The 18,595-nt window shown below is 42.6% G+C and overlaps 1 protein-coding gene across 2 annotated transcripts in view; it reads left to right on the top strand.

The window, feature by feature from the left end:
* The first annotated feature begins 3,087 nt into the window (after positions 1 to 3,087).
* Positions 3,088 to 18,595, top strand: part of rerg (RAS-like, estrogen-regulated, growth inhibitor) — a 72,876-nt gene continuing 57,368 nt past the window's right edge. For both annotated transcript variants that reach the window (XM_017722982.2, XM_037542391.1), the window contains exons 1-2: positions 3,088 to 3,200; positions 18,344 to 18,519. In XM_017722982.2, coding sequence (XP_017578471.1) covers positions 18,459 to 18,519 — 61 coding nt within the window. In that variant the 5' untranslated portion in view covers positions 3,088 to 3,200; positions 18,344 to 18,458. The remainder of the gene's footprint in view (positions 3,201 to 18,343; positions 18,520 to 18,595) is intronic.

Genomic DNA, 18,595 nt, shown 5'->3' with positions numbered 1-18,595 from the left:
TTCATGTAAATTAGCTCTATTCTTATTCTGTGTCCTACACTGCACCTCATGTAAAGAGCAGCCCAGGCTGTAACACTCCTTACAACTTCAACGTGAATGAGTGAGGCTGTAAGCCGAATAGGCAAATGTGTGAAGGTGCAGTGGAACTGGTGAGGACTGTTTTTGCTGCTTTTCCATACTTGGAGCGAATGGAACTGTAACAGTTTACATGCCATTTTTTTGGCATGATATGCCCTACGGTCTTTCTATGAACGTTTAAGGATGCTAAATTGTTACCTGAACGTTATGCTGCTCCTCTCTACCTGCACTGTACACTTTATATACAGATCACTGTTTACACCACTAGTGCTTCTGCATTTACTGGACTGGACTGCAGTTCACCAGCACATTTCTGTCTCTATAGCTGATACACTGAATATCTGACTATGCACTAACTGTCTATACGTCCAGTGCACCTTGCTTATCTTGTCTACGTTCAACACCTGAACCTACTGACTGCACATTCTGTCTGTCTTTTACTGTCTTTTGTCTTTGCACTGTTTACTATGCATCTTTTACTACTGCACTGGAAAAGTCGCCCCACAGTGTTTCGTTATACTGAACTACCCTGTATTATATAATGACAATAAAATTGAATTGAACTGAATTTAATTGCATTGTGAGCCTGATTTGTTGAGACATGTATACACCTTGAGTGATTCATATAGTTTCTTGCAGTTTGAACGCTCCTGATATTCCTTCATGTTAGGGATATCTCTACAGAATGGTTTGGGAAGTTGGTGGGCTTATGCTATATAAGCATATCTTTAGGTTGGAACATAAATTAGTAAAGAAATGACCATTTTTTACTTGATCATATGTCAAGTTTTTTATGCCTCTTTACAGAACATCGATAACAGCGCTGTATTGGGACAAACTGAAGGACCCTGTCTGAATCTCACTGAGACTGTAGAGAGCCGGTAAACACAGTACACAATGCAGCTGGGCTCTGATTGTTATTGTCCATATCATTCATTTGCAACATGACAGCAAGGGGGAAATGTATGGAATGATGTGGAGCAAAGTGATGTGGTGGTGATGATGATGATGATGGCGTGCTTGAGAAATCCCAGTGTGACAGAATCCTGCTGCTGCCTCTTGCCAGCAACAAGGATTATGAGTGCTGACCAATCACATTCAAGCTGCCCCCTCCAGTTTCAACAGACAAGTGCTTGGCACCCATTGGACGGTGAGGAGGGCTTTCCCCTGGAAGAGCGATGGCATGTGAACAAAGAGCATGTGAATGAGGGATCATCCCTCAACCCGAGGCGACTCAGAAAGACAGAAAAGGGTGTTTGTACAGAAATATTACACCGTGGGTATTTCCAGCCGCAGCGTTAGAAAAGGTCTGCATTCTTTTTCTCGTCGTAAGTCAGAAAAGGGCACCACCATCACACCGAGCTGGAACGGCATGCCATACAAACGCACACACAGGCGGGGTTACATCCTCAGAAAACACAGGGACGGAGTGACTTTTACAAGTTCATTAGTCGAAGTAAAGCACTTTCTGCTTCAGCAGGAAGCTCAATTGGTGTTTGAGGATATTTAGCACGTTTCCCTTTGTGCACTTGTAATTGTCAAGGCTGGTGTCGCCCCCTAGTGGCCCAATGCAAACACACCAAAGCCCGCGCCGTGGCGAATAATCAACAGTCAGTGCACAATTACACACTGCAGCCTTTCAGTGGTCCTGAGGTTTCCCAGCCATTCTCTACCCAGATTCTGACTACAGAGCAGCTGTGTGCGTTTAAGGGCCCTTTCATTCATTCATTCATTCATTTATTCATTTATAATAAAAAGTGATGTATTATGTAAACACTGCTAAAGTTTCAGTGATCCTGTTCCATATGTGGAAACTAAGCTGCAAAAACAGCCGGTCAGCCGTAACATTCAAAGCATTGTGTTTACACTCACTGTCCAGTTCATCAGCTCCACTGACCGTATAGCTGCACTCTGTAGTTCTACAGTTACAGACTGACAAACAGTTTCTCTGATACTCTGTTACTCTGTTCTTCAGTGGTCAGGAGGCCCTCAGGACCACAACATAGCAGATATTATTTGGGTGGTGGGTCATTCTCAGCACTGCAGTAACACTGACATGGTAGTGTGTTAGTGTGTGTTGTGCTGGTAGGAGAGGATCAGACACAGCAGTGCTGCTGGAGTTTTTAAACACTGTGTCCACTCACTGTCCACTCTGTTAGATGCTCCTACCTTGTTGGTCCACTTTGTCAGAGACAGTTTATTGCTGCACAGTTTGTGTTGGTCATCCTCTAGTCTTTCATCGGTGGTCACAGGATGCTGCCCACGGGACACTGGATATGTTTGGTTGGTGGAATATTCTCAGTCCAGCAGCGACACTGAGGTGTTCAACAACTCCAAATTCAGGTGGATGGCCAGGTAAAGGGTGTAGAAACAAGGAGTGGTTTAGATCTGTTTTTATCTGCCCACTCACGCTGACGTTATGAGAAGTGTTTCAGTCCGTCAGAGCTCACTTAGATAAATCAGTCCTAAAAGCGCAAAAACAGCCTGTTTAATTCTAAGGCATGAAGAAAAATTGAAAAATGGCAATGTAAAAATTAATTATCATTATCTGTTGTTTTTAGTAGATAAAAATGCACACATATTGGAAGTGGACCTTAGGGGAACATACAAATAAAATGCAAGAAAGATGTGGGATATTGTCCTTTTATGGTTTACATATGTTCAGTATCTATAATGCAGTTTTATCATAGCCAGTGACGTCACGCATCTGTACAGTGGTAAAAAACTATCGCTCAAAATGACCCAGTCCATCATTTTCTCCTCCGTATTACGGTTCTGTCGCCATATTACACAATGTGTGCTCGACACAGTCCGATAGAGGGCGCTAGACACCTCCACACTAATTGCTGCATGTGGGGCTGCGGGCTTTTAGTAGTGAATCAGGTGGGTTTATTTTTTTACCCACCCATATTCAGGCAAAGCTCGACTCTCTGCGTGAGGATTGGCCAGCGCCGTCCTGCGTTCCGCCCTGTGATTTGCTAGAGGTCCAGCAGAGGCGGGGCTTACCGTGCCTGGCTCTCCAGAGCGGATCACCCTACAGCAGCACACCGGCACATCTGGAGGATTCCCAACCTGCTGCACCTCCAGCAGCCGAGCCGAATTCCGGGGCAGATATTCCGAAGGTAAGATTTATTAAACCAGAGACTTTAATAATAATACATACATGTGAAAAGTCACCTTTGTGAAGCGCCGACTCGGGTGATGTCACAGAGCTTCATCTTCATGCGCATCCGTGCAGCGGGGTTTTCCAGCCGTTCCAGTTCGCCGTTACGCATGTTGTGTTATGGTTTTGTGTGTTTTTATGCTGCTGACGCACGGCTGCCCACGTCACTGCCCTCTCACAATGACAACAACAACAAACCCGTGTGTCAGTGTCAAGGCTTTCGGCCACAAGTGCAGCACTTACATTCCTGAAAACTCAGCTCGACGGTTCCTCGGCGACCTTGGGGGGTTTACGGGGTGTTCATTCATATTTTGGTCTCGAAGTGACCTCCAGTAGCTGGGAAGGAGATGCACATGCAGGAGTAAATCACTGTGAGGGCAGTTCCGAGGCGGGCTGTATACTTCAGGCTGGATTAAGGGCTGTAAAACATCTTCAGCTGAGAAAGTAGTTCGTTGTAGTGGCTCACAGGAATCAGCACCTTAAAACAGACGGGGTTTCAAGGGTTTTTTAGTAAAGGCAATGGTTCTAGTTAGAGCTGCTCGCTGTTAGAACTCAAATGGTTCTGAAGTTGTTCTTCAGTGATGGTGAATGTGTGGTGTAGGGGTTTATATAGAACCTTTTTGAAAATGGTTCTATATAGCACCAAGTTTTACGGCATAACAACAGCAGAAGTTTTTTGGGGTTGATTTGATTTGGTTGGTAAACCTTTAGAGAGATTGAGAAGGAGCTAAAGGAGACTTACAGCATCAGTGCCAGATATTTTTGGGTTGTAATTTGGCCACCTCAGTATTCCTGGCCTGTAGCGGAGTGGTCTCCAGTCTCCACCCTGGGTTCGGTCTGTAATTTGGTCTGTAAGGCCAAACACTGCTGGCTCTGCTCTGCTTGGACCCTGCCTTTCTAAATACGTCTTCATTCTCACGCATTTCATCTGAAACACATAGACGATGCGTGTGGAGGTTAATCTACAGAGATACAGTCTACACTGAGGGAATGGTTGTGTGTTTGTTTATTTGTGGAAATTTCCGATTGTTCCGAATGTTTCTGAATGTATTTTTTGGAATTTGTTCTCAGGCGAGAACTCGACACACTCAAGAACACACAGGTCAGAACAGTTCTGTGCTGTAAGAGCACGTCATGAATCTGATGTAGACCTTTTAGGACATTTCTCAAGAACATATTTAAGGAAACTTAGGAAGATGTTGGTGAAAGAGGCCCAACGTTCCTAAAGCCTTTGGTGGCTGTGTCCATGGAGGGTTTATCTGCATTCACTACACCCGCTGAGAAGAAAGTACTCGTGTAGGGTTAAAGGTACAGTGTGTAAGTTGCTCATGTTGTTCTTCTAACGTGGTACATAGCAGAAAAGAAAGCAGCTCTGTTGTTCCTCTCATTGTTGAAAGGATGGCATATAGAGTACACTCCCCTCTAAGTCTATGCATCAGGCTCATGCCCGGCCTTTTGTATTAGGCATGTCACAAACATGAAATATATTCTTATCAATATTTATGATTAACAGTTAAATTGTGCAGTTTTTACAGTGCAAGCTTAAAGTGGTCAAACAGGCTGATTCGGTTTCTTGTTCTTCGCTTCAGATACTTAGTCGATCCCAACCGATGACAGAAGCAGCTTGAGCTCAAATAAACAAACAGCGTTGACTGCTGCCCTGCAAAGTTGTTGCTTTTGTGACACCCAGAATGTATCAATATGTAACGTGGAGCGATGAGGAGGCGGACGCATGTGGGGAGAAAAGCAAGATTTACTGAGGGCAAATCCATAATCAGGGTCGAGACGGTCCAGAGTCAGAGAGCCAGCACGAAGAGCAGGAGGGACAGACATAATGACAGTGAAAACAGGTTAAACAAACAACAGGGCCGGAAGATCAAACACCAAACAAAACATCAAACACAATTCATACAAACAAAGACCAGCACAGACCAGGGCAAACACAGGGATGACGAGCGACAGGCGGAAAACAGGTGGAAACAATCAGGGGCGGAGCCACGAAACAAGGGGGCAGGACAGTGAAGTAAACACAAATTCACGTGGAAGACCAAAACACAAAGCACATGGAGGAGTGGGAGGAGCCAATCGTGACACAATAAATGCACTTTGTTCTTTTATTTGCGTGTATTGGGTCAGCCTAGTGGACGGAAAGATGCCCGATTCACACTCTGCTCATAGCTTTATAAACATATGATTAAGAACGTTAAATAAGGGGCAGTCGTGGGCTGGAGATCAGGGAAATGGCCCTGTGACCGGAAGGTTGCTGGTTCGATCCCCAGTGCCGACAGTCCATGACTGAGGTGTCCTTGAGCAAGACACCTAACCCCCAACTGCTTCCTGTGCACCAAGGATAGGGCTGCCCACCGCTCCGGGCAAGTGTGCTCACTGCCCCCTAGGGTGTGTTTTTAAGTGTGTATGTGGTGTTTCACTTCACGGATGGGTTAAATGCGGAGGTGGAATTTCCCCGTTTGTGGGATTAATAAAGTAACACTTAATTGCTGTCAACTTAATAAAACTGAGAATAGGTCAAATAATTGCCATTAGGTCATTATGTAAGAGTTGAGACAGGCCTGTTTTGTGTGTGCTCTTACACTGCAGTACTGTGGGTACACTTACCAACCCACCATTAAAGCCCAAAGACCTGGAAATACATCCTTGTTTGGATTGTTTCCACAAATGTGATATTACTGATGTTTCCTGAGGAGTACAGTCTCTCAGGTTTCATATTTGACTTGTCTGTACAGACTGTGCCTTTGAGTTATTGGCACAAAATGTTCATTTATGTTAATCACTACAGTTTCGTTTAGCTCTAAAAGGTTTCTACCAGGTCTTTTATCACATCTCCTCATCGTACGTTTGAATGTTATTGAATGGCACTTGGCAGAGGTTTATTTAAGGGTGTTGTTGTGGAGGAAGCGAGTGACAGGGCTGTGTGTGAGTGTATCAGTGTGTGAATGCCATAAGCCTCGCCGCAGGATCCCCTCAACTTCTCCAGATGTGTTTCATTTGTCGGCGCATGTCCCTCCGAGACCACTTAACGGGCACTTAGCTTCATCCATCAGCGCTTTTATTGAAGCAGTTCATCTCTCTCGCCTGTTCTGCGACACGTCGGAAGGTACGCAGACACATCCACACTTTCCATGGGGGGGCGACTTCCAGAGAGCCACGAATGGCTACAGCAGTGTGTTTACACACCCACAGCGCTGTGAGGAGAGCTTGTGTGTGTGTTTGTGCAGGTGTTGGTGCCGGTCACCAAGGCTGACTTTAGCTGCTTGAAACTTACTGAACATAAATTTGACTTCACAAGATAAAGCCCCCTGTAACTCATTTGAAGCTTGTTAGAAACTCAGTCGCCACAGTTGTTAACTTTAATCGAAACACTGGCGCCATGTGGTCACGTCAAATGATATTAATATAAATTCCTTTGTAATAATGCTTCCTAATTGACCACTTAGTTTAACCAGCTAGACATCTAGCTAATGTTAACACCACACCATACAGCTGCCAGTTTGTTGTGTGTTGTTAGCCTACTGTAGTAAAATGTACATAGCTAAGTAATTAAAAGGCCTTTCAGAATTTTAAAACATACCATTTACCTCCCAGTTCATATGATCTATATGTGGAAGCTAAGCAAACACAGCAATAAAACTGTAAAAAAGCAGCGTATTTACATATATCCACTAATTCAGCCTACAGCAGTTTAGCCCCAGCCATTCAGACTGAAGTTAAAGGGGTTTGGTGTAGTGGGTAACACCTCTGCCTTCTACACTGTAGACTGGGGTTCAATCCCCCACCTGGGTCAGCTCCCTACACTATACCAATAAGAGTCCTTGGGCAAGACTCCCAACACCACCTTCGCCTACCTGTGTAAACTGATCAAACTGTAAGTCGCTCTGGATCAGAGCATCAGCCAAATGCCGTAAATGTAAAAGGAGTGATTTGGCCCAAACTGCTTTTTGAATGGGGGTCAAGACAGGCGATCATAGCAGAGATCATTTGCATAAATCACTTTCCAGATGATTTTCTACAGCCAGACGCCTCAATCTGTGTGCAGAGGAACCAGGCACCACCCACTGTCTTCTTCTTCCTTTCGCTTTTGCCATAGAACCCTTGGCTGAAGCAATACAAGCATCTCACTCAGTGCAGAAATACAGTTCCTGTAGTTTTTAAACAAAACTACACTTTATGCAATGATGTTTTGCCTGTAGCGGACATATTCACCTTTCCAGTAATTTCAGATTAATTGACTAGTTTGAAGGCTTCTCAGGCAGGACAATAAGAAGTGAGTCAATGTGAAATGGCTCTGGCACAACATCCTTAGACTTTACAGTTACCAAACAATTTTCATTATTATTTAAAGCAAATCCCCTCCTCCTTTGGCTGCCGTTGTTGGATGAATCATTGCCGTAAAAATGGCATTGCTCCCACAATACAAAATCTTTTCCACAACATCTCAGAACTCCTGACCGAGACAACTTCACTCAATTGTTTGTCAAAAAAATATATTTTTATGGGAGCAGACGTCTCACCAGATCAACAAGAAACACCTGCGTAAATCCAGAAGAGAAGGGGGCTTACTTTTTCCAACCTTTCCTTCAGGGCTTCAAAGATCCGTTTGGCATCCATATGTCTACGTGGCAGGACTGCACACTGACTTCTTCCACTTAGCGCCACGTGGGAAGGGAAGACTGTCACCCTTATATGCTATTTATGAATTCTCTTGTACTGTTGTCTTGTGCGTTTAAAGAAGAGGCGGACGCATGTGTGGAGACAAGCGAGGGTCATAAAGAAACAACACAGAACCTCAAACAAGAACCAAACACGAGAGAACAACACATACATCCAACAAACAGCACGACCAACATCAAACATACAAACAAAGACCAACAAGAAATTCAGGAAAACACAGGGCTTAAATACCAGGGCTCACGAGGGAGGGGGGGGGGGGGGGGGGGGGGGGGGGCAGGGGGGCGGCGATCGTGACAACTGGAGGGCTTATAATATTCAAAACGTAAAAACTTTGCTGGGAGGGGTTCCCATTTCCTTTAATGACGTTAGAGATACTCAAAAGTTTAGGCGCCCCTGGTAAAATGTTGTGTTTTGTTGATTTTCTAAATGAAAATAAGTTACACACCTTTACAGAGAACACACTTCTACATATCATAACTACTGTTTATTTGCTAAATTTGATATGTATGAAACAAACATGGCATAAAAGTACTTCTGACCACTTTTTTGCAGAGCCACAAATAAATACCCTCCAGTATGTTTTGCTGCACTTTTGAGAAATGAATGTCCACTGGGGGGCGCTAAAGAGAAGCTTACACTTTAATGTAACGTTGCGATTATTTTGCCTTTGAAAATGACTGTATTTGAGCTTTCGATCATTTTTTAAGCGGTCAGTCATCAGCGCTACTTTAATGATAAAGTGTAGAATAATTTCGGAGCCTGTGATGCGTGCCGGTTCGTGAGTTCGTGAGAACTTCAGGTCCGTAGCTAAAGCTGTAGCTGGGGCTGTTCTATAACGTTAGTTTGGAGGATAAAGCAGATTGTGTACTTGCTGCTACCAAGCAGAGGATCCCATAACCTTGTGCCTGAAGTTGCAGGGGGACGGGGGGACTGTCTACTGACTTAGGGGCGATTTATCTCACTAGCCTCCTTCAGTTACGTGTCCTGCAGTACGTAGAAGTTCCCGACCCCCTGCATCTTCAGGCACAAGGTTATGGGCAAAATCATCGCAATGTTACATTAAAGTGTAAGCTTCTCTTTAGCGCCCCCCAGTGGACATTTGTTTCTCAAACGTGCAGCACAACAACTCAAGGGTTTGTATTTGTGGCTCTGCAAAAAAGTGGTCAGAGGTACGTCCATCCCATGAAACCAGGTTGGAAGCAAATGCCCTGTGATGGACTGGCAACCTGTCAAGGGTGTTTCTTGCCTTACGGCCAATGACAGCTGGCACAGGCTCCAGCACCACCCCCCCCCCGACCCAGAAGGATAAGTGGCTTAGATAATGTGTGTTTATGAATGCGACCTGTGCAAATGTTATGGCACCTTTTCTATTATTTGCCTTTTTTACCAATGTGTGAAATTCAGCAAATGAATAGAAATTGTGCACAGACATTTGCAGAACAATGTCATATTTAAATTTATAAAAGATTTCACTTAGAAAATGAACAAAAGCATATGACTGTATGTCTATTTCCCAGGAACAGCTTCAGTTTCTACGAAACAGACACACTCCAAAAAATGTCATGCCCTATTATGGATAACTGTTTTAAGGTGACCTTGAATTAGAGATATAAAATATCCCATTCCTATGACTCATTACAAGCTTTTCACTCTCCTTCTCACAAGGTTAGGAATACCCAGCACCAGCTGCTGGAGGGCTCTAGGCCTTCATTGTTGAGAAACGCTCTTGTTCTCACTAGAAGATTAGATTTATTTTGAAAAACAGCACCACCCAAGATTTGGCAGCCTCTCCTTGACTTTCTTGACGAAGCATCCAGAACAGATCCCGGTCTTCTAACTCTGAGGTGGTGGCAGAGACGGGTTGGTGGGTATAATAAGGAGATCTCTATTAAACTATTCTCTGCTTACAGATAATGACCTGTGCTGGACATTCCAACTTAACAAAAAAAAAGATGCTCAAAAATCTTGCTACTGCTATATAGTTAAATAATGGACAGTGCTGGACAGTAACTGAGTAACTGAGTAACTGAGTAACTGAGTAACTGAGTATCTGAGTAAATGCAATTGGTTTCTGTACTTTAGTATTTTTGGTGTATCTGTACTGAAGTTTCTCCGTTCTGGACTTTTTCCTTTCACTCCACTACATTTCAGAGTCTAATATCCGACTTTTTCCTCCTACATTTTGAGAAATCTGTCGTTCCTTTTGGTTTCTGTGTGTATAAAAACGTCACATGTCAAAACGAAAGAAGCGCAAAGCCAGAGCACCAATCAGGGCCCAGCGGTCACTTTGTTTAGAGCTGGTTTTGACCTGTTGGTCATACCGACCCAGTGCAGCACGCGGTTCAACGTCAGCGCAGCAGCGTAAAACTTTGGGAGAGTCTGTTCAACATAAATGATGAACTAACCTAACTTTGTGTAAATAGAGCTCAATATAGAAATATGTCCACATATGCAGTCGAGACTGACGCGGCTTTTTTCTGAATTTCTACAAACACCATTTCATTTTATAGTAAATGAGTTTGGGCTGGTTTATGTTTATGAACAGACGCCTACAGATCAACATAGTAAAGGAGCTCATCTGTGATCCTGAGTTTAAAGCCAGTTTTTATTCAACTTAAACTTGGAACTAAGTTGTAAATAAATCTGAAACTGAAACTTTGCTTGTGTGTAAAAAGTGATTTCAGAGCCACTCGGTTCTCCCTGATGGAAACTGTTTACCTTCAGTGTTTTGTGCTTCTGATCATTTTAATAGACGTCAGCGTCACTAATTAATGACCTTCTATTAAAAGACTGGTTTACCAAGAGAGACGCTGGAGGACTTTCACCTGAAATGAGTTCATGAAGCCAGTCTGGTTATAAAAATGATAACAGGACATCAGAGCCAGAATTCCTCTTTTAGTACTTTTACTTTATACTTAAGTACATTTGAAGGGAAATACTTTAGTACCTTCACTCAAGTGGAGGTCTAAAGGGAGGAACTTCTACTTTACTGGAGGAATATTTTACCTTGGGGGTCTCGACTTTAACTCAGGTACAGGGTTTGTGAACTTCGCCCAGCTCTGATAATGGAACAAGCTCTCTGGCTGTTTTTTTTTTTTTTTTAATGCAATTAAGTCTTGTGCAACTTGCAACCTGCAAACATTTATGTCAGTGTTTTGCCATGCAAAGTCATCCTGTGCTGTAGAACGTGCTGTGAGTTGTTGAGTGTGTACTCCGATCACACTAGAGGCCAACTGTTTGCAGCAAAGTGCTCCAGGAGTTCCAGCACCGATCACATAGATCCAGTAGCTTCTCGTCTCCATAGTCCAGAGGGGTTAGTACTCCACAGTATTTACTCATGAGCAAATCACATGACTCACTTCAGCACTGTTGATGCTCCAAGCCAGGCAGCAATGTGAAATACATACTGTCACATGTTTTGCAGAATGTACACTCGGTCAAAAGTTTGGTGACACCTAGCTTTTCAAAATGTTTTCAGTAAATGAGCTTTATTTCTTTGTTGGTTTGCTGTGGTGTAGCATGTTATCCTCTTACACTACAGGCTCATTGTGCAGGTAATAAAAGGGTTTTTTTTTTTTTCAAAAGTTCTGCATAATTAAATAGTTAAGGTATAAAGTCAGTCAGAATGCTTTGATATGAAATGCTCCATTAAGAGAGAAACTTAATCTCCATCACTATAAAAAAACTCTGAGTCTGTAAGTATCTCCACAATATACTCTCCCAATGAATGACCCTGTTTACATTTCAACAATTGAATTATGCCTTTAATCTTTTAAAACTTGAAGTAGAGCAACTAACCAAAAAACTACCTTGGGAATGTGCTGCATGCTTTCTATCCCACTGATGTAGTGTCCAGCATTTATCAGTGCTCAAACGTGTGTAAACCACCTTTGGGTCAAAGGGGTTTTCACTTTTAGTGATAGTTTGGACAAGAAAATGGACACATCATTATTCAGGCAAAACCTGTGTTTTATACCAGCCAAGACACTTTTGGATTAACTTAAGCTGTGTGTAGAATAATGAGGCTTAATGCCAACAAACACTACACAGGGATTATTTTATTCCGAACCCCTTAAACTTTAAGGGCTCTTATGTGGGCCACACTGCAATTTCTCATTCTTGTAATTATATAATACATATTAGTTTCATTGTAGTAACTGAATAATATGTAGCAGTTACTGAATTGCAAGTCTTAAAATGAACAGTTGAATAATATGCATGCAGTTTAAGGGGTAAATTTAAAAAATAACAATAAAAGTGAAACTTTTTTCACAGGATTGCTAAAGTAGGCCAAGCGTTCCTAGTCTTTTGATGGGCAGCTTTGCAGAAACATCATCTTTCATCAGTCGTTAGCACTGCATTACATCATGTTTACCCTATGCTCATGACTGTAGAAGCAGAACGTTGCCTCATAAAGTGCTAACAGTTGAGTTGAGCATGTACTGCTAAAACCACATTGCTTACCTTTTTTGACATAAAGTATAATAAAACAGTCACCGTTGGTTTCAAAGACAGAGTCTATGTACATTGATGAATAAAGTAATATAAACCTGTCATGATGATCTCAGAACGTATGTTTCATGATGTCATTTTAGTCCATATTGAGCCCCCCCTTACACCTTAAGCCCTCCACAGTCCAGGGTTGCCAGTAATGGAGCAAACTTCTACCATATAAGGACCTCATAAAGAACACAAGACCCCATGGAGATGAGAGGCACAGCACTGAAAAATGCTTAGACCAAGTGCACACAGTGCCTTAGTGATGCGGTGTTGCTACAGGTCTTCTGTCTTAAAGCAGTTAAGTAACTACACAATTAATTACATAGGTAGTTAACGGTCTATTTCCCCAATAGTTTCAATGTCAAAAGGTGATGAAAGCATAGCCAAATGTAAACAATGTTTTTTCTTCATGAAAAAAGACCAAACACAACAATAACCTCATCAAATTTTAATCATCTGTTCTGCTTATAAATGCAAATGTGGTTGTTAACTACTTGTTAAGTGATACTTTTTAATCCCACAAATGGGGAAATTTCCCCTCTGCATTTAACCCGTCCGTGAAGTGAAACACCACACACACACACTAGTGAGCACACACACACTAGGGGGCAGTGAGCACACTTGCCCAGAGCAGTGGGCAGCCCTATCCACGCCGCCCGGGGAGCAATTGGGGGTCAGGTGTCTTGCTCAACCTCAGTCATGGACTGTCGGCTCTGGGGATCGAACCAGTGACCTTCCGGTCACAGGGCCAGTTCCCTAACCTCCAGCCCACAACTGCCCCCTGTTGTGTGGAGATATGAGTGAGACAGTACATCTAAATCAGATATCATCAGTGCTAACTGCAGCTGCTAAGGGTTAATACTGTTTTGAAAGAGAAGTTTGAAGAGATGAAGCCCTAAAGAGACAAGAGACAAAGTTCAAGAGCTAAGCTGCGGTCGAGAGCAAGTCACTCCAAGCCTTAAGGCAGATAACAAACTGCTTGTCACATAATTGTGTGATTTAAATTTTTACATCTGAGTGCAGCTGTGATGTTTGTAGGGCTTATTTTATGTGGTCATTTTCCAACCTGTCTTTATTCCTTAGAATTAAACAAGCTGCCCTCTATTGTGCCTCATTCAAAGCAGTCTGGCCTGAACAGCATCGTATAACGTAAGCGTGAATGGATGTGTCTGAAGTGCCGTAGGCTAAATGGACGGATGTGTAAATGCAGTGCTATTCATGCCATCACGAAAACAATGAATTGAAAACAGACTTTTGCAGCATATTTTTCAAATATGGACTGTATGGACTCAGGAGTGAATGGAACATATTGAAACATTAACATTGCTTATAAATACAGTATCAAACTTTTCAAACGAGCAAATGAAAATGTGCTTTTCTGAGCTGTGGGTTAATCATAAGGTACACAGTACTGACTTTCCCAAATTGAAAAAATAAAATAAATCATTTAAAAAAGAATTGCAACAGAATATGGTGCAGTATTGTTCACTAACTAAAGGTTCTGACAGTGTAACCTTAAGGACGCCACCGTGTTGGGGTTGTACATTTCTGAGCATTTTCAACCGATAAAACTTTTATCTCTACTCACGTCTATTTATGAGAATAGGAATCTATTTTTTTCCCTTGTTACTTTACCAGGCATAAAAACATCCATCCATCCATCCATTCATTTTCTAAGCCGCTTCTCCATCAGGGTTGCGGGGGGTGCTGGAGCCTATCCCAGCGGTCATCGGGTGGAAGGCAGGATACACCCTGGACAGGTCGCCAGTCCATCACAGGGCAGCATAAAAACATTTTTTTGACATTTTCAGAGACGAATATGGCGTTCACTTAATGCCAAGTTCTTAATTTCTTAATTTCTTAATTTTGGGAGGGGTGGAGGGGTGGAGGGGTGGAGGGGTGGAGGGGTGGAAGGGTGGTTGCCACCAAGGAGAATTCTAAAGGATCCCTCTTATCCAGAAGCAGATCATGGTCATTTATTTGACCAGTCCAAGCATGATGCAGCTTATGGAACAAGTACAAAGTGAACACAAAGGATGGGCAGAGTTTTTAGAGCAGTCTCTTAGTTTTAGCTTTATCCTATTTCTTTTGCTGCACTTTATTACACATTGACTTTCTGTTCTTAGTTTGCTAAACAATGGGCCTCTGAAGTCATGTGTCATTCTGTAGTTGGCATCAAGCCCATATTAGGAGTTTCGGGTCTATGCTGGTTCCTCTATGGCAGAAATAAATAGCATAATGGAAAATTGCTGCTGTCGTGTGGTAAACTGAAACATCCCATATTGATATGTTTTGTCTAGTGTACATTTTATGAGGTCATTTAACGGTCAAAATATGAATAATGCCACAAGCAAGCTAAACGCTCCTGAGCACTGAAATGAATACGAGGAAGCAAGTGTGCTATTAAACTTCAACACTACTATAAACTAATGCCAGCTACTTAAACTGCAGCCTTAAAAGCTTCTAAATCACCACATTTGGTAGAGCGTGCTGGTTTGTGTGGGGTATTGTGGTGAGTTTGTCGTTCAATTCAGTTCTATATGATCTCGGCTCGGTGTGCAGCAGTGTTAGCAGTGGTAGCACTATTCATATTTTAGCTCATAGTATCTATACAGCAGAATGGATTGACTTTAGGAACATTTTTGTTTGCTACTTAACGCCACAGTGTCAGATTTCCAAAAAGCGCCATTCATTTCTGTCAGAGAACCAGCGTAGACCCTCCTCTCTAACATGGCCATGAGTGGTGACACAGCTTCAGGGGTCTACAGGGTTTTAAGGAATAAGGCAACATATCTAGAAAAAGGTTTTAACTAGTTTTGCATCGATACCTGTAACTTACTATATTAGTATTAGCAATAGAAAAAACTGAGAACGTCTGCTGAGTGACACTGGAATACGCATCGGTGGACAGACCTTAACTAAAGTATCCTGAGAAATGCTCATTGCAAAAGAGCATAATTTCCAGAAGAGGCACAAATTGAATCGGTATCGGACCTCTGGGGCCCCCTACAGGCAGATTCAGGTTTCTGAAATTCACTGCCTATGGGTTTGCGTGTGTGATTATAGTCATTTGTCTGATTATAGTCATTAGAATTCCTTTTTTTGGGGGGGTTAATTTCATTCACTTGTGTTGTAAACAGCTCCTGGGTTGCTTTGCAGTTGGTCACATCTCTCACTGTTGAGCTTTAGCTTTTTAAAGTTTAAGCAGTAGAGTCATCATTTCATTAAAGTAACAGAATGGTTTTAATCTGCTTAACCCATGCTGCATATACGTTTGTCTGGCACCTTAAATAATAACATCATACCAGACTTCAGTCTTCCTTCCCTGTGCAGCTTTAGATGAATGCAGAGCTTTCATTGGTGATAAGTGATTTGATCCAGTGTTAACAGGAAGGCATGAGGAACTGACTGCTGACGGTGAACTAAATTGCATTAAATGTACAGACCTGCGTAGCATCAGGTGTGTTCATTTTGCTTCTGAATGAATCATTTAAAGTAGTCCCTACATACACATATGAACACACACACACACCTGCCTACGCCACTGCCGAGTGTGAGTCACAGTGTTAATGTTGTTATCACTGATAGAAACAGCGAATGATCTGTTTCTGAGATAATCCATTTGGCAGTCGTGCATGAAAAGAACACTCATTACCATAAGGCCCACTCAATGTGTCCAGTTTGGCACTCAAATCGACTTTACTTACAGCAGCTTTGGTCATCAGAAGACTCTGTTATTACAAATCAGTAAAAAGTCTTGATTCACTGTCATATACAGTGTAGATTTGAGATGGTGTGATGGGGGCAGTTGTGGGCTGGACGTTAGGGAACTGGCCCCATGACCGGAAGGTCGCCGGTTTGATCCCCAGCGCCGACAGTCCAAGACTGAGGTGTCCTTGAGCAAGACACCTAACCCCCAACTGCTCCCCGGGTGCTGTGGATAGGGCTGCCCACCGCTCCGGGCAAGTGTGCTCACTGCCCCCTAGGGTGTGTGTTCACTAGAGTGTATGTGGTGTTTCACTTCACTGTTGGGTTAAATGCGGAGGTGGAATGAATAGGTCGATATTGAAACCTTGAATACAGGCTGCCATTATTTTTCCTTTAAAAACTACAATTAAAATGAGCTTTTAATATCGTGATTTCCCAAACGTGCCTTTGCATTTATTCGATATATAAAGCATATGATATAACAAAGCTGATAATTGTTTGATTTTTATTTCGTTTGTGTCACAAACCACCACTGAAAACAGACTAATGTGGATATGCTCCACACATCAGTTGTGTTTGATCAGTTAATTCATCCATTCATTCATTAATTCATTCTCCAATGAATGAATTGGGGGGGGGGGGGGGGGGGTGCTGGAGCCTATCCCAGCAGTCATTGGGCGAAAGGCAGGAAAAACCCTGGACAGGTCGCCAGTCCATCGCAGGGCATTCATTCTTCCAGCAAAATTAAAATAACTAACGTCTCTGAATGGTTTTGTATGCATCCAACAATAAAGGGAGCCTTTTAAAATTTTGAATGCATTGATAACACAGAACGCTCAGATATACACACAGAATCAATTCACTGAGACCAACATGGATATGTTTGCACTATAAAACTGCTTTGGTGGCAGATTTAAACTAGTTAAAAATACCATTGTCAACTTCTCAGAACAGATCGTCAGCAAGGCGCTCATTTCGACAGGGTTGAGCATTAAATGTTAAATGAAGAAGCAACACAATGTGAGCGAGTGATATTTCAGGATAGACTTTTTACAGGACTGAACCACATTCGCTCTTTTCTCTCTCATACTCAGTCCAGCATTAAGCTATAAACTAGACATTAGGCATCTATCTGCAATACTTGCAATGTTTCCAGCTTTTTAAAAACAACAAGAATTTATATAAATTATAAATAGTACATTATTGGTATCTACATGATGTAACTATAAGAATCATCAAATCAAATCAAATTTATTTGTAGCGCTTTTTACAACGGATGTTGTCACAAAGCAGCTTTACAGAATTCCAGAAAAGACAAAGTTTCAACAGGACTGTAAGAATGTACAAAAACCCCCCGGTGGGCAAGCCAGGGGGCGACGGTGGCAAGGAGAACCTCCCTCAGAACTGAGGAAGAAACCTTGGGAGGAACCAGGCTCACCAGGGGGGACCCGTCCTCCTCTGGTCAAACTACCTACAAGTGATTATATTACTAATATTCACAGCAGTAATATTGGTATTAGGAATATCTAGGAGTCTATGAGAACATCAGCGTAGGGTGGGCAGCTCATCCAAGGTAGGTAGTTGGGGCGTGGGCAACTGTGGACACCCAGAATGTGGACACTCCTCCTGATTATTGAGGTCAGAACATTGGCAGTAGAATGGGTTGTGCTGAAGAGCCCAGTCAACTGTAAGTGCTGGTACTGTGAAATGGACGCAGTAGCAGTGCAGTGTGGACGCAGACTCACAGAGTGGGGCTGCACAGTGCTGGACTCCATATTCAATCCAATGGTTTTGGAATGGGACGTCCAACAAGGACAAATAGGTGTGAGGTCTGTCCACATACTTTTGGCCATACAGTGCATTTATAGTGCATTTTGCCAAGTTATGTGCCTTGAGGTTTGACCATCACTTTTGAAATATGAGGCACTGTGGATATTCATACTACTGTAACTTTAGTCTTAAAGCTTTATTGCTTGCAAAATGACCTACAGTTCCATTCATCCTTCTGGACTCACTAAACGTTTTTAGTTTCTCCTTTCAGCTTTTATTAATGGCACTGTAGGGTAGTAGCAGCAAATGGTAATAATTTTATGCATGTATTGCAACGAAGCTCGTTTTATATTATTGAAAACAGTGATTTAAATTCTTTTGAATGGCAGTGTATAACAAAGAAGTGATGTGCACATTGTGTGTCTGGGCTTTCAGGAGATCCTGCCCACATATGCGGAGGCAGCGATGAACCGATGAAGTGGCAACGACATCATACTGATACCTGTCCACTCTGTGATCAACTCATTGTGCTGAATTAGCTTCCGTCGTCATGGCGAAGAGCCCAGAGGTGAAACTGGCTGTTTTCGGGAGAGCTGGAGTGGGGAAATCAGGTAAGAGTGTGCGCCGAAATGTGCACTAAGTGATGATGAACATGGCTGAATAGTCTCTCTTCACATTCCTCTTGAA

This window comes from Pygocentrus nattereri, chromosome 11 (genome assembly GCF_015220715.1).
Source record: "Pygocentrus nattereri isolate fPygNat1 chromosome 11, fPygNat1.pri, whole genome shotgun sequence".
Classification (NCBI taxonomy): Eukaryota; Metazoa; Chordata; class Actinopteri; order Characiformes; family Serrasalmidae; genus Pygocentrus; species Pygocentrus nattereri.
Note: the sequence above shows the minus strand (reverse complement) of the source record. Positions and strands in the feature narration are given on the sequence as shown.